The following is a 15,397-nucleotide window of genomic DNA, read 5'->3' as shown; positions in this document are numbered from 1 at the left end:
TGCATCCGACACGCAACCGGCCCAATGCGGATTAGCGCCATGTTGAAGGTCGATCCGCTGAGCTTTTGTGCACCTCTTCCATCTGCGCTTCTAGTTTATATCATTACTCAATCGCTTCTTATCGTCTACAAGCTACTTTACTCTACTTTCTACGAACTCCCGCCACACTGCGCTGTTCACTTCCGAATCCTCTCAAATGCCTTGGTTTTGGGGAAGCTCCGACGAAAAGGACCCGGTCAAGAAGATTGACCCCAACCTCCGCGACTACCTCGAGAAGGAAGCTCCAGGCAAATATGAGCCGGCTACTGTGAATGACCCGGCAGAACAAGCAGCACCCCAGCCAGCAGACCCCGTATGGCATGAGCAAGACGAAACCACACCGCCCGTTCCCTCGAAATCGTTATACCCTGATGGCCGTTACGCTCATCTATGGAAGACATACGTGCCTCCGGCTGAAGGGACCGTCGTGGTAGAGACAAAATCACAAGCGGGCGTAGCAGCGGAGGTATCGGAAGTCAGAAAAGCAAGACATGCCTTGGTGAAGCGTGCAATTTGGGAGAACTGCGCATTGGAGAACGAAACCTTGCGCAATTGCTATAGGAAGCCTGAAACCTGGACACAGACTCTCACACAATGCGATGCGGAGAACAGAGCATATAATCGTTGCTGGTCGACTCAGCAGGTGGGTTTGTCATAGCGTGCCGTGATTTTTTGCGCTTCCTATGCTGATTGCTGATTCGGCTTAGAAATTTTTGAACGCACTAGGTTACGCTACCGCAGCTGAATGGGATGATGATCACGAGGAACGGATTCAATTGCACGCTGATAAACTTTATCACGAGATGCTGGACTTCGAAAAGCGGGTCGAAGAAGCCAAGGAAGCTGGCCAGCAGCCACCGCCCCTTACTTCCCTATTCGATCCCCAGGCGAAGACAATATCCCAGAGCTTCGACGGCGCGAAGAAGTTGCAGGTAACTGGAGGAAAAGAGATCCCGGACGGTTTCAAATTTACAAAAGATGCTTCGCGATTGACGGCTCATGAACGTGAGCTGGAATATCGGGCACACGAAGTAGAGACGGCTTACCTGAAGAATACAATAAAATCCAACACACCTGTGGCTCCGGACCGCGACGAAAAACAAGAGAAGCTTGTGGGTTGGTTTGGGGAGACGGTGGGCCGCTGGCTCTCATAGAGAATTATTGGTGAAGTCAATCTTATGTATACTATTCTCCGGGATTTGTGTTTGATTAAACATGCGAGGGCGCTATGGATAGTACCTGAAACTACATATACAAATAATCATGCAATACTCCTTGATAGGTAGTTCTTTCTACAAAATCTGCCCTGCTCACTATTTCCTATGCAAGCTTTGTGGGGCTGTCAGCTGTTCCCCGCACACAGAACGAGCATCTCTCCATGACACCAACAACAGCCAGCCAGCCCTCTTCGACTGGACAAAGAGAAGCACTAATTGTTACAGCCCAGCCGCCATCCAGCCAACAATGGCTACCCATAGTCCGTCCACGCGTCCGACCCAAGGGCCGTGTAATTCCCCCACATGGATCGCCAAGATGACATCAGCATTCAAAGCCTTGAGGCAGCAACAATCCCAGGAACATACCTAACGGCCGTTTCAATCTAGATTGTTTTTGAACCTCTCCAACTATCCATACACCTGAATATCGTTATCACAATGCCTGGACATTTTGGCCAGAAGATTCTGAAAAAGTTCGGCCTGGACGAGCACCTCGGACACCAGCAGGGGAGCCCCTCCGGTCCCCCCTCACACCACGGCCAAAGCCAAATCCCCGGCCTCTCCGGCGCCCGCATCGTCAATGAAGATGAAAGGCTCCTCTCCTCCCATCCTCGGGGTACCTACCCTCGCCTCGCAAAGCTCTCCTCCGGCGTTATCCTCTCCGCATTCACGCGCTTCGAAGGCAAAACCCGAGTTCTTTGTATCGGCAAAAGCACAGATGGCGGGTACACATTCAGTGATTTCTCCGAGGTCTCGCGCGGGGATGGCGACGTCGACAATATGTATCTCCTTGAGGTAGCCCCCGACACTGTGCTTGCTGCTTTCCGGAACCACGATCTAGGTCCGAATGGTCCAACGCAGTTCCGCATCACGGTTTGTCGGTCGACGGATGGTGGACGGAGCTGGAGATACCTTTCGCAGGCGGCTGAGAAGCGCCCGCCGCATGGGATTTGGGAGCCGTTTATGCGCATGGGCTTTAGGGGGGAGGTTATGTTGACGTACTCGCAGGAGTATGCGCATAATAATCAGTGTACAATGCTAGTTCGATCGAGTGATGGCGGGGCGACGTGGAGTCCGCCGCAGTGTCTCGAGGGGGAGAAGGATCCTTTCCGTGATGGAATGAACGGGATTGCGAAGACACATGACAACGAGCGTGAGGCGCTGGTTATGGTGTTTGAGACGACGACGTTCGGGCCGTTTGATCTTGAGGCACTTATCTCGTACGACGATGGTTACACGTGGGGGCATCGGCACCGGGTGTATGTGCCCCCGCAGGGTCACAATGCGGGGTCTCCGCAGATTGCGTCGTTCGGTGATGGGTCGCTTGCGGTGATCTTTATGACAGATGAGGATCATGGGCAGGTGCAGTGGACGAAGAACGCGGCGATTAAGGTTGTTTTCGGTACGCCAGTGAATAATGGGCAGATCCAGTGGTCGCGACCGCAGGTTATCTGTCCGCATTTGAGTCACTGGCCGGGGATCATGGCGGTAGATGAGAGGACGCTATTGGCAACTTATGAGTGTGGTGGAGCGCCGAAGGCGAAGTCGATTACGCTGCAGTAGGATGCAGAGAGCGGCTATTGGTGCTGAATTTCTTCTATGCGGTATATATCTTCATTTATCTCCTGGGATACCTGTTCATGTTGGGTAAAGGACAGATGTAAATACTGAAATGAATCTAGACTTGGTGTCAAGAATGGGTTCAACCAGCCCTTAAGATGTCTCTCAAATAGCTCACTCATAAGGCTGTTATACTCTGAACCTGTGGAGCCCCCTGCAGAGAACGATGGAGGTCCGGGCGCGCGTACTTTACCATGTCCGTGTATACCTCTCACCGTGTCCGCTAACCTAAGACCTTCTCTTTGAGCAAATTAAGTGATATCGGACAATTGAGAATCGTGGCCCAGATATCGAGGAAGAGCCTGCAGTCTTAGCGAAGGGTCACTCTAATGTAACGGAGATCTTGTCTCCTTCTCGAGTGGCATACTTGCAAACTACAAGGTAAGCGCAACAAGAAAGGGGGAAAGAAAATTCAATTCTATGTATGAAGGCAGGACATTATCTTTGAAAATATTAATTCCGCTTATCCGTGTGTATTCTATTTCTTCAAACCCTCCACCAACTCCTCAACACTCTTCATCTCCTTGTCATTGTTCTCTCCCACATCCAAAGCGACCAGCACTCTGCTCACACAGTTATAGCACGCAATCCCCGTAGTCAACTCGACAATCTCTCGATCTGAGAACCCCTCCTTCTGCAACTGCGCAAACGTCTCGTCCTGCACTTTGACCGTCTGCGTCATCTCATCCGCATATCTCACAATCGCCTTCTGCTGCGCCGTCAAAGGACTCTTCCCTAGCTCCTCAACAGCGGTAGCAATATCCCCCTGCGCAGTAGTCGGTAGCGTCCGAACCGCATGTAACTCCTCCGGCTTGATCCCACCCTTCAATGCCAGCGGGGCATGTGCGTTCCACTCGTATACAGCCCCGGTTATGACTGCCACTCGAGAAACAGCGAGCTCGAGAAGACCCTGGTCGACAACGGTTTGTGTGCGGATCGCGCCGAGGAAGCTATTCCAGCCATCTGCGACGGGCGGGGAGTGTAGGAGGGAGAGATCGAGGGGGATGAGGGGTCTGGGGCGGCGGCGCGCGGCAATGCGGGCGTAGATCTCGGCTGTTTCAGCGTCTGGGGTGGATGGTTCGGAGGGGGCGTAGGGGAGGCGCATGGTGACGGGGCAGGTAGTTGTGAAGTAGCGGAGTTGAAATAAGGGTCTGATTGATGATCTTAGACTCATTTATGAAATTGAGAGCATAGAGAAGAGAAGGGATGGTATTGTTCTCTTGATCATTGCCGATGAGTGAAGGTCATGTGACCAGCGGGTAAATGTTTACGATTGGGAACCCCGCACTTTGTATAGGAGGGGTAGTACCGTAGAGCATGCCGAGGGCTTAGAGCGTCAATTGCTTCACTGACGAGGATAGACCCAAGTAGAAACATGACCATTGAGCCTCCTGGATCGTTCTTCTTCAATGGATATCAATCCTTGTCTCGACTGACTTCAGCCTTTAAGTCCGACCCTCCACCAGCCCCACATCTCCACATGATCGAGTATAAGATGTGAAGTTACTCTCTGCCAGTGCTTAGCAGCCAACCTTGGAACCTGCCATCTAACAAACAGAAACCATGGAGACATTTCGCCCAGCTTTTGTAGACCGTCCTCGCCCTCTTATCTCTTACGGCATTCCATTCCCTGAAGCCATTTCCCGCCATGTTGTCGACACTTTCAAGGCATCGCGTGTCTACGTCATATGCTCCGGGTCGTTAGCTCGGAACACCAATTCTCTCGATAGAGTTGCCGAAACGCTCAAAAAGGTCAAGGTAGAGGTTGTCGGGAAGAGGATTGGCATGAAGAGTCACACGCTCTGGTCGGAGGTTCTCGAAATCGCAGCCGATGCTCGAGCCACCCAGGCCGATCTCATTCTCACACTCGGTGGGGGGTCATTGACGGATGGCGCGAAAGTCATCGCCTATGTATGTCCTTTTAATAGTGTCAAAATGGGGGATCACTAACAAGACAGGCCCTCGCAAACAACGCCGAATCTTTTGATGACCTCGAAACCTTGTGCATGGGCAAAAACCAAGAGCCCCCATCGAACCCTGACCCCCGCCCACCCTCCATCCCCATTGTCTCCGTCCCTACAACTCTTTCAGCGGGCGAATATTCCAACTTCGCTGGCGCAACCAACGACCAGACCCACCGCAAACACTCCTTCCAGGCGCCCTGCCGCGGCCCTCAATTGATTGTCCTCGACCCGGCGCTCATCGCATCGACGACACCGGAGTCGATCTGGCTGAGCACCGGTATCCGGGCTGTAGACCACTGCGTCGAGACCTACTGCGCGATTAAGGGAACAACTGAAGACACGGATCAGCTTTCACTGAATGCCCTCGCAAACTTAGTTCCTGGCCTTGTGAGGTGTCGCCATGACCCCGAAGGAAAGGATCTTGATGCGCGATTGACCTGTCAACTCGGCTCTGTGGATGCCATGGCAGCCTGCACAAATTCAAGAGCCACAGTTGATCTCGGAGCTAGTCACGGGATTGGACACCAGGTATGATTACTCCCGCCGTCATCAAACAATACATCTGTTAACCGACTGCAACAGCTCGGCCCCCTCGGTGTCGGCCATGGCGAAACAAGCTGCATCCTCCTCCCCGCCGTCTGCAAATACAACGCAAAGTACAACGCCAACAATGAGCGGCAAGCAAGACTCCGCGACTTCCTGCTCAAGCAGGATATTGTCGTGAAGGTTGTTGAATCACGCGGTTTGCAGAAAGATACCGCCGATCTCGGTGACGTGCTTGATGCCGTAATTCGGGAACTCGGCATGCCGCGATCTCTGAAAGAGGTTGGCGTTGGACGGGATAAACTGGATGGATTGGCACAGAACTCGCTGGCGGATCGCTGGGTGAGGACAAACCCGGTGCCGCTGAATGAGAAGGAGCAGGTATTGGAGATTTTGGAGATGGTTGTTTAAGCGGACTTGTATTCAAAATCTAGGTCGATAATTTTGGTATAAAGTCGTGTGACCCATGGGTGAATGTAAATGACCAGTGTATGGCACGTGGGCTGAACTTAAAAGATAAGCAGGTACTGCGAAGACTTCAACATAAGAAAAGATAAGCACCTGCTGTACTCCAACAAATGAACCTGAACCCGAGTATCCCCTCTTGTATACACCAATGAGACCGGTGAAAAGCGAAAGACGAATTGAGGATGAACACGCCATTATGACTCCGAGAGCGTTCAGACCGAAGACCTTCCAACGGGTATCGTATTCTATATCAAAATAACGGGTGTAGCTCTGTCAAATCCAGTTCGGACGCTCCACAATCCGAATCATCTTGTGCACCAGATCGACGACAGACCAATCATAACTTCGTAACAAGAGCACACCCCTTTGTCCTCCGATCCAGCGACCTCCCACTCTCGTTGAAATCCCGAAACGGCGCGTTTCCACGCTGAACCATCCTCCAAATCCACCTCATTGAATAAAATAAGCGCTTTCCCCTTCCGGACCTCCTAGCATCCGTACTATAAAACAGCGCCTTGATAGAAACTTTCATGTTGTGCCTCAGGAACCGAAGTAATGCCGTCTGAGTCGGTAGGAGGAATTGGTGCGGGCGAGTATTGATTATCCCACCTCCACGTTCCGTCCCAAAGGCACCTTGGCCGTGCTCATAGCCTCATACCCTTCCGTGGCCCTTGAGATCACAATCATAGATAACCACGACTTTCCCCTTCCTGTTCCGGGAAAGCTTTATGGTTGCAATCGCCCAAACGTGCCAGGCCTAATCATCCCAATTGCTATCGCCGGCCAAGATCTGTGTCCATGTGCTGAAGAGGCCGAGCCATGTGGTTTTGTTGTGTTTGGGCGTGCGCCACCAGGTCGAGTAGGTGTCTCGGGTAGAGCCGTCGGGGAGGGAAGACAACCAGTTTGCTTTGCAGGCCACGGACGGGAAAGTAATGATTCGGGGGTTCGCGAAGGCTGGTTGTGGATGTGTTGGTGAGGGATTGCAGGTGGAGGGACAGTGTTGTCGCTAGGGTTTTGGGATTTCGGGGTAGATGGATGTGACGGTGTGGCTGCGTTGTGTGGAGGTTGTTCTTGCTATTTGGGTCTTCATCTTCGAATGAGATTGTTTGGCTGCTGAAGGCGTTCACTTCAAGTAATTGGAGAGGATGCTGGTATGGATTTTGTGGTATTGGATCGGGACAAAAAGGTCATCATGGAGGATTTGAGCTTTGATGTCATGGTTTCTGAAATGCAAGCTCTTTTGGATGGCGCGAGAGAAGCATGAGCCATTGTGAGAGGCAATCCGGCGTCTGGAAAGTGTGGTGGGCGTGTTTCAGGTTATGTATCTCGGAGACGGAGGTGTTGGAGCTCTGGCAGAGGGCCGTTGAGGTCAGTTGCTTTGCTATTCTGGAGACAGATGCGGGGGAAGGTAGCCATACCGACATTGATGGACTGTGACTGACACTGCTGTCACAATGGCAAGATCTCCGTGTCTGGTGAAGTCAAGAAGATGTCAATTGCAGTTACAGAGCTCAGGCTGCAGGACTAGGCCGCACTGTGGCACCAGGCTTCCGTAGGCTCCGTCAGGGACTGATAGGCACGTGGTAAGGATGAGTGGAGCGCCAAGGCAGAAGCCTGGCTTTGGTGCCTGGGCCCTGCACTAACATTGGGGTGCCTCGTATCCCCAAAACTATATTTAAGATGTGAATCTTCGTCGGCCAACTGATGTCGGCTATTATTGCAACATTCATCTGATCCATTATAATAATACCCTTGCCCCTATCCTCGACATTGAACATACAACACTATCTCCCCAATTTCATATACTATGGACGTTGAACACACCCTCCCACCTGTGCCTGCAAAGCACTCGGATTTCATTCATTATGTTACTCAATCAACAAAGTCAGTTCCAGAGCTCGTGAAGCCATACAATGACTACGACGCCGTGGTGCGCAAGATATATGCTCAGGAGCCACACCACCCAGTCATTTCAGAGAAGCTCCTCAATGTCGTGCCCCTATTCGACGCCAATGGCTCAGCAGACATTCGCATCCGTGCTCGAGATATCGCTTCGGAATCTGATGAGGCTAAGTCCAAATATGTAATGCCCCTGAAGGATGAACATCGCAAGGCGAACAATGACCCAGCTGTGGTCTCCAACATCAAACAATTCCAGACCCACTTCAACATCTTCTCCGAGAGCTCGCTGAGTGATCTAGATTGGAGCAATGTCGTTGCTGCGGGCAGTGCTGTAGCAACGTCCATCCTGCCTGTCCCGAAGAAGTACAGCGATTCTAAGCGTGGCCTTCGCCAGTTCTACCACGAGGAGTTTGCCCCTGCTTCTGATGTTGATCTGTTCCTTTACGACTTGACTGAGGAACAAGCGGTCGAGAAAATCAAGCAGATAGAAAAGTGCATTCGGGACTCGATCCTCACTGAGATCTCAACCATTCGGACGAAGCATGCTATTACGATTGTCTCACAATACCCAACGCGCCATGTTCAGATTGTGCTTCGACGATACCGATCTATTGCCGAGATTCTGACTGGATTTGACGTTGACTCTTCTTGTGCTGCATATGATGGCAGTCAAGTCTACCTCGCCCCCCGTGCGATCGGAGCTTACATCACCCAGATCAACCAAGTTGATCTGACCAGAAGGTCTCCGTCTTACGAGAATCGACTGTCCAAGTATTCGCACCGAGGCTTTGAAGTCTTTTGGCCAGACTTGGATCGTTCTCGAATTGACCCAGTGAGTAGTGACATTGAAACCCAAGAAAGTCGCTAATATGTACAGTCAATCTTCGAGCGCAGTTTCACCCGAACCGTCGGACTCGCGCGTCTCCTTGTTCTTGAGAAGCTACCGAAGTCGTATGATCGAGATCAGTATCTCGAACAGCGGCGCAGAGAGCGCGGTCGACCTCCGCTGCACAATTATTACCGCCCGACCGGGTTGCGTGGTGATATCAAGAACAACTGGCAGGACGAGGTCGCGGAATGGGTTGAAGAGGATGAGGTGTCGGACTACCATACTTTTGTAAGTGCGCCGGACGTTGGGATGTCGACACTCAAGCTAATTGTCTAGACTATCCCCTATGGCCCAAAGTTTCACGCCCGAAAGATTGAGAAGTTGCTCTACACGAAAGACTTGCTGCTCAATGCTGAGTGGAACAAGCCGAAAGACCGTGAAGTCAACCTACATCGGCACCCTGCCTTCTTTGGTAGTGCGGAGGATGTGATGCACGATTGCTGCGGGTACTGCCCGAAGCCTACGACACCTGAGGAGGAGGAAGTCGCGGCAGAGGAGAACAAGATCTATATTTCGGGAGATATCACGTTCATAAGTGATAATCCTGGCCGACAGGAGATCGGCAGTTTCAATCCTATCACAGATACTGACTGGACGGGTGAGTTATTTGTTTGAATTCAGCTGTACCCTGCAATACTGACGATAATAGAAATGGCGTACGTTGGTAACACAGCTGGACTGTGTCAGGCCATTGTTGATAATGACCTGGAAGATGTCAAACGCTGGCTATCGCAGGGCGATGCCCCTGACGTGAACCGCCGCGATCATACCGGACGCACGCCGCTCCACCTTGCCTGTATGACCTCCACACCAGATATTGTCCAGTATCTAGTGGACAACGGTGCTCGCCTTATTGCCCGAGTTGCCGATGGAAAAACAGCGTTACATCTGGCGGCTGCACGAGGAAGCGCTGAAATTGTCCGCATCTTGCTTCGAAAGAGCGAGCAGAATGAGGAAGAGGAGGCCCGTAAGGAAGACGCTCGCAAGGAGGCTTCCAAGAACGACAAAGACGATTCAGCTTCGCAGGATACCGACGCAGAAATGATCAGTCATCCTTCAGACGATGAAGATGACGACGACGATGCGGCCCATTCATACGCGACCGGCTCTTTCGTCAAAGTCAGCAAGGAGAAGGAAGAGGAGCAATCCACAGTTCCTGATGATGTGGGCGAACTCGACCCTGATATCTATGATATAAACGTGCAAGCTTGGGACACCAAAGCTTCGCCTCTTCACCTGGCAATATTGAACGGCCATGTTGAGGTGGTCGAGGAACTGGTGAGCTCATTCGGTGCTGACGTTTTGCTACCGGTGAAGTTGGTAAATGCCTACAATAACTCTCCAAGAGCTGCCATTCTCACACTCGTCCTTGCACTGCGCCTTCCCAAGGAAAGCGGCATTGCAATGACCGAAAAGCTCCTCCAGGTAGGAGCATCTCCCGCTCAAGCAGATATGAGCCACAAAACCGCGCTCCACTACCTCGCTCACTACGGTCACCTCGAGCTTCTGGATATCTATAGACAGCACGACCAGCCTGCCGTGGAACGAGCTATCAACCATCTCTCCGTAAGCGGCTATTACTACAGCTTCACCGCGGAGTCTCCATTAATGTCCGCGATCAACGTCAGAGACCGAGCGAAGGTCATGAAATTACTTGAGCTAGGCGCTCACCCTGCTGTTAGTCTAGATGAATACATCAAGGCCGCGGAAACCCTACGAGAAGCCGGACGCGGCGCGAATCTGGCATCCGAACACAAGAACCGCTTCTTACAGGAAATCTTTCAGCCCGTCATTATAGCAGTGCAGAAGGACTTACCGTCAATTGCTTTGGAGTTGCTCGCTCGTGGCGCCGACCCAAACACTCTGACTCCGGATGGACACAAGGTACTTCTGAATGAGTATCAGAGGTCTCAAATGCGGGGGTCATCGCTTCTCGACTTCGTGCAGATGAAGCTGAAAACTCTGCGTGGGTACAAGGGCGAAATGCTACCTGTGAAGAAGCCCGAGCCTTTGGACCCAAATGATGCTACATATCTTGAGGGTATCGAGGACGGCAGCTACAGGATGTGGTCTGCAAAAGAAACCCTGCGACAGGATAGGGAGAAGCTCGCTCGCCAGGAGGAGCAGTACCAGAAAGCCGTCGAACAGCACGAGAAGGGTGAGGGCGTTGCGGAAAAGAAAGAGGCGATTGAGACCCTCCTGGCTGCGTATCAGAAGCTAGAGGACTGGATGCTGTCCCGAGGGGCCAAGACCTTCCAGGAATTGCATCCTGATGTCAAGCCTCCGCATTCCTCTTCTCACCGCAATCATGACTTCACTGCCAAGAAAGAGCAGTACAAGATTACATTTGGGTTCTACGCTCGGGATCTGGATGAGAACGCGAGGGAAGGATATATTAGTTTGTGAGTTGATTTTTCAGCGGGGCAAGTATTTAGTGGCTGACTAGCTCTAGGTTCGAGGCGGCATGGAAAGGCGACACTGACACCATCAAATCACTCACGCTGTCGAGATGGGGTCCTAATGACGAGCGAAAGCCGATTGAGGTTGGGGTAACAGACACTCGTGGCTACAATGCATTCGTTCTCGCGTGTCTTCGAGGCCACCTTGAAACTGCAAAGGCTATCCTCGCCATCTCTTTTGCGCAATACAAGCCCGACGAGAATCAAAGAAACACCAGATACCGTATCGCGCAAGACCTGCCAGACAGTGACGATGAGTATTCTGAGGAAGAATCGGATGAAATTGAACTCGAGACCCATGTTATTGACGCCCAATTCACGATCGAGAATATCGGCGAGGCGAAACAACAAGTCGAGAGCACGATTAACCCGTTGACTGTCATTCAGGGAGGCTGCGACATCAACCTCTTCTTTGTCCCGGCTGAACGAGCAGAGCAGAACATCAACGACCTCCTGTCGTACGCAATCTGGAAGGATGATGTCGAGTTACTCAAACTTCTGCTCGGTCTAGGCCAAGAATTGAAGAGCAAAAACGATGATGAGACACAGTCATCCCTCTACAACACTGGCAACTGGCATTTTGTGCTGGCGCTCAGACTCGGTCGCCTTCGTTGCTTGGAGGAGCTCATCAAGCGTACTGGTGCTGGATTGCCTCTCGACAAGCTTGCGGAGACTAGCGGTGTTGAGGTTAAGGAAAAGCCCAAGTACTATCAGGGTCTCTCGGTGCACGGCAAGAAACGCGCAGACTGGGCTGCAGCTGGTGGTGGCGTGCCAGTGACTAAAGCCATGGATATGAATCCGCCGCTCTTGCTTGCTGCAAAAGAGGGTTCTCTTGCATCTGTGGAGTGGTTCCTGGGAACCGCCCCGGGAAGATTTTATACCGAGTTTGCCAAGGCGCATAAGAAAGACCCCCGACTGAAGAAGCTTGCTCTGACAAAGAAGGGAATGGAGCAATCAATCTTGGACTGGCTAGCTTCTCGGCGTGAGTTTCCAGTCCTGTTTTCATATATAACTGCGATGATACTAACTATGAAAAGGCGACCTGGTCCTGCACTGCGCCGTCTTGTCAAAGTATACCGAAGAATCCAGTCGATTAGTGGAATACCTCGTCGAGAACCACCCTGAATTCCTCGAGATCCCCTCGCTCGACGACTACACCCCTCTAGCTGTCGCCTTCCAGCAGCACAAGCTTGAATTTGCGAAGATTCTAGTTAAAGCTGGGGCGAACCAAGCCGTCCGAGCCAAGGAGGGAATGAATCTTATTCACCTTCTAATTTCAACCTACCGCAACATGAAAGACACTCCACTCAAGGACATGCTTGCGCTCATCGACTCCCGTCTCATTCCGTCTCTGCTGCTGGAGCGCTGCACCACACAGCCAGGCTCTCTAACCCCGCTCGCCCTCTTTATGTCGAAATGGCATGACACCAATCAGAACTCGAACACAACTGATCTCGAGACTCTCCTCGACATTGCCGAAGCTACAGGCCAAAAACACCTTGAGGTTCTGGATGGCTCTGGTAACACCCCACTACACACAGCCGTCAACGCCCGCCACGGCGACCCGCTCAAGGTCTTCCTCCAGCGCCGCGGCGACCTTCTCTACCGCGAGAACGCAGTTGGATCCACGCCCGCCGAACTCGCAGAGAACAAGTGGATTGGCAAAATGACTGCTGACCCGCCAAAGGCGCCGGCTATTGGCGATCGTAACTCTTACCGTGGCATGAACTTGAAGGCCTGCTATGTTGTTGACAAGGCGTCGCATGACTATGTCAAGAAGTCTAGACCCAGTTATACGGAGCGAGATATTTACAAAATCTGCAGCCCTGAGGAGAACGATGGAGTGAGCAAGAAGAGGAAGCTGGTGAGCTTGGGTGATGCAAATGAAGTCGCAAAGAGGTTGGCGCTGAACAGGAATGGCGGCGCTAGTTGGAGGTCCAGGCGAAGAAGGTACCGAAGGGGAAGTGACCAGGAGGACCAGAATGAGACGGATGAAGTGAGCCAGTGGCTCTAACCGGGGAAAGTGGTCAATTACTGAGTTCTACTGTGAGCGTTGCTTTAGTCTTGATCCGATTTCCTGCCCTAATTCTCAGCAACTTAATACTCTGATCATTCTCGCTGCCTAGAACAACTAGAAGAGTTGTCGTCATCCAAGTAATCAAGCTCTTGTATACGAGAAAATAGACCTTTGATTTTGACTGCCTAGCGCAGACCTGGATAGTTACTAGAACTAGATAGGCGCCAATGTTCAGCCTGGGCTCGTGTCAGCAACTACAAAAGCCCCCATGTCACCGTCATCACCTTCACTACCACAACATCCAAAATGTCCCCTCTCAAGGAGTCTTATCCATCCCTTTCAACTCTTCCCATCGAGCTCCTTCTTAACATATCCGAGTACCTATTCAAAGAGAAAGACTTTAGCGCCCTCGCCCGTACAGCCAAACACCTCTACACCCTCCTCAACCCCATCCTCTACCGCAATCATGTAAAAGCCCACAAGCAGAGACCCGCAACGCTAGGCTGGGCCGCCATACATGGTCAAACTCGAACAATGCAGTTACTGATCGAGTCTGGGGCTGATATATCTACGAAGTCCACAGCCGGAAGATCGCTTTTCGTCCTTGCTGCGAGCTTCGGTCACTTACATTTCCTCGAATACCTTTCACCCCTAAAGGGAGTCAATCCCTTGGAGAAAGACCTCATGGATAACACAGCGCTCACACATGCCTGTGCCGCGGGTCATACCGACGTCGTTAGATTTCTCTTGACGATCGAGGGGATGGATCCAGGGAACATCAGCACAGGATCGGGTACCTACCCTAGTACGACAACAGAAGTCAGAACTCAGGATACGCCGTTCCGCGTCGCTGCAGCGGGGGGGCATACTGAGATTATGAAGATCCTTCTATCAACTGGTGCCATCAATCTCCAACGGAGTGAGGATCTCGACCTCTACCCGTTTTTTGCATTCATGCGTGCCGTTAATGGTGGACATGTGGATGCTGTGCGATATCTGCTTGAACTTGGCGCAGATATCAATCAGGGCTGTGTGACCAATAGCCTCAGTCCGCTGCGTCTTGCGACTGAGAAGGGTCATGTGGATCTTGTACGCTTCCTACTGGGAACGGGAAAGCTTGATGTTTCGAAAGATCTGGATCTTCAGCGCGCTTCGGCGTTTTACCGAGCTGTGAAGAATGATTACCCGGAGATTGCGAGGATGCTTGTTGAATGCGGTGCGGATCCGAGCCAGAAGGATGATCGGGGGTACACGCCACTTCATCATGCGGCTACGAATGGGAGTCGGGATTTGGTGGAATATCTTCTCTCGTTGGAGGGTATTGATCCGGATGCGGTGACGAATGAGCAGGGTACGCCGTTTACGCATGCTGCGGTCGTGGAGAAGTTGCCGATTATGCAAGCGCTGTATGCGACGGGGAATGTGAATCCGGATTTTCGGGCTGCGTTTACGAGATCAAGTCCGCTCTGTATCGTCTCCGAGAGGGATAATGTGGAGATTGCGAAGTGGCTGCTATCTCTCAACGACTCTGCCTCTGCAGCCACAAGCCAGATCCAGGACAAGGAGCAGGAGCAGGAGCAGGAGCAGGCTCTGAGAGTTCGTGAAAGAAAAGCTCTGGTTGATATCAACGGTAAAGACAGCAACGGCCAAACACCCCTCTACCGCGCCTGCATCTCCGGCCGCACCGAGGTCGTTTCCTATCTCCTCTCTCATCCAGACATATTACCTTCCGAGCCAGATTCCCGTGGTCAACGACCCTTCATGGCTGCTATCCGCAAGGGATTTGAAAAAACTGCAGCTACATTTCTTACTCACCCAGACATTGATATAACCTCCGATCTCGACCACGAATTCAAATCCGAGACACCCCTACTGGTAGCGGCAAGCAAAAACAAGGAATATATCGTAAAAGCGTTGGTGGAGAGAGGTGTACGAATTGACGTCAAAGACGAGCATTTCCGTACGCCGTTTGATTGGGCGAGGTGGTGGCACAATGAAGAGATGGAGAGGGTGTTGGAGGAGTATGCCAGGAAGTGTCGCTTTAGACGAAGGCCGGGGGTAAAGGACCGAGTTGCACTCATAGAGGGTGGTATAGAGCGGAGAATGGCGAGGCTAGCGGAGGAAGTCAGGGAGAGGAATACACTAGGATTTTGATATAGTTTTGCAACTTGCTTGAGGGTATGAAATATGGATGGGCCATTGATGCCTCAAGAACAAAGCACTAAGAAGGTCCGGAGGGAGCTCGGTTAGCAGCGGCATTCCCCGCATTTCGTCGCTCT

General features: G+C 51.8%; 6 protein-coding genes across 6 annotated transcripts; 5 read left to right on the top strand and 1 right to left on the bottom strand.

Moving 5' to 3' along the window:
* Positions 1-96: 96 nt before the first annotated feature.
* Positions 97-1,316, top strand: BJY04DRAFT_179281 (uncharacterized protein). The gene is made up of 2 exons (XM_073709883.1): positions 97-682; positions 747-1,316. The coding sequence occupies exons 1-2, from the start codon at positions 197-199 to the stop codon at positions 1,191-1,193; spliced, it is 933 nt and encodes a 310-aa protein (XP_073575648.1). The 5' UTR covers positions 97-196; the 3' UTR covers positions 1,194-1,316.
* Positions 1,317-1,345: 29 nt separating this feature from the next.
* BJY04DRAFT_179280 (sialidase family protein) lies at positions 1,346-2,951 on the top strand. The gene has a single exon (XM_073709882.1). The coding sequence runs from the start codon at positions 1,695-1,697 to the stop codon at positions 2,817-2,819; it is 1,125 nt and encodes a 374-aa protein (XP_073575647.1). The 5' UTR covers positions 1,346-1,694; the 3' UTR covers positions 2,820-2,951.
* Positions 2,952-3,080: 129 nt separating this feature from the next.
* BJY04DRAFT_179279 (carboxymuconolactone decarboxylase family protein) lies at positions 3,081-4,093 on the bottom strand. Its single transcript, XM_073709881.1, has one exon. The coding sequence runs from the start codon at positions 4,048-4,050 to the stop codon at positions 3,355-3,357; it is 696 nt and encodes a 231-aa protein (XP_073575646.1). The 5' UTR covers positions 4,051-4,093; the 3' UTR covers positions 3,081-3,354.
* Positions 4,094-4,349: 256 nt separating this feature from the next.
* On the top strand, positions 4,350-5,800 carry BJY04DRAFT_118277 (iron-containing alcohol dehydrogenase). Its single transcript, XM_073708283.1, has 3 exons — positions 4,350-4,787; positions 4,835-5,368; positions 5,423-5,800. The coding sequence occupies exons 1-3, from the start codon at positions 4,440-4,442 to the stop codon at positions 5,792-5,794; spliced, it is 1,254 nt and encodes a 417-aa protein (XP_073575645.1). The 5' UTR covers positions 4,350-4,439; the 3' UTR covers positions 5,795-5,800.
* Positions 5,801-7,581: 1,781 nt separating this feature from the next.
* Positions 7,582-13,115, top strand: BJY04DRAFT_230095 (ankyrin repeat protein; the record flags this gene model as incomplete). The annotated part of the gene is made up of 7 exons (XM_073719216.1): positions 7,582-8,585; positions 8,631-8,870; positions 8,919-9,240; positions 9,292-10,208; positions 10,242-11,044; positions 11,095-12,083; positions 12,139-13,115. Exons 1-7 carry the CDS (start codon positions 7,659-7,661, stop codon positions 13,113-13,115), a joined length of 5,175 nt encoding a protein of 1,724 aa, XP_073575644.1. The 5' UTR covers positions 7,582-7,658.
* A 155-nt stretch (positions 13,116-13,270) lies between these two features.
* On the top strand, positions 13,271-15,359 carry BJY04DRAFT_118255 (ankyrin repeat-containing domain protein). The gene has a single exon (XM_073708282.1). The coding sequence runs from the start codon at positions 13,425-13,427 to the stop codon at positions 15,270-15,272; it is 1,848 nt and encodes a 615-aa protein (XP_073575643.1). The 5' UTR covers positions 13,271-13,424; the 3' UTR covers positions 15,273-15,359.
* The last annotated feature ends 38 nt before the right edge of the window (positions 15,360-15,397 follow it).

This window comes from Aspergillus karnatakaensis (genome assembly GCF_047715665.1).
Source record: "Aspergillus karnatakaensis strain CBS 102800 unplaced genomic scaffold BJY04scaffold_5, whole genome shotgun sequence".
NCBI lineage: Eukaryota > Fungi > Ascomycota > Eurotiomycetes > Eurotiales > Aspergillaceae > Aspergillus > Aspergillus karnatakaensis.
Note: the sequence above shows the minus strand (reverse complement) of the source record. Positions and strands in the feature narration are given on the sequence as shown.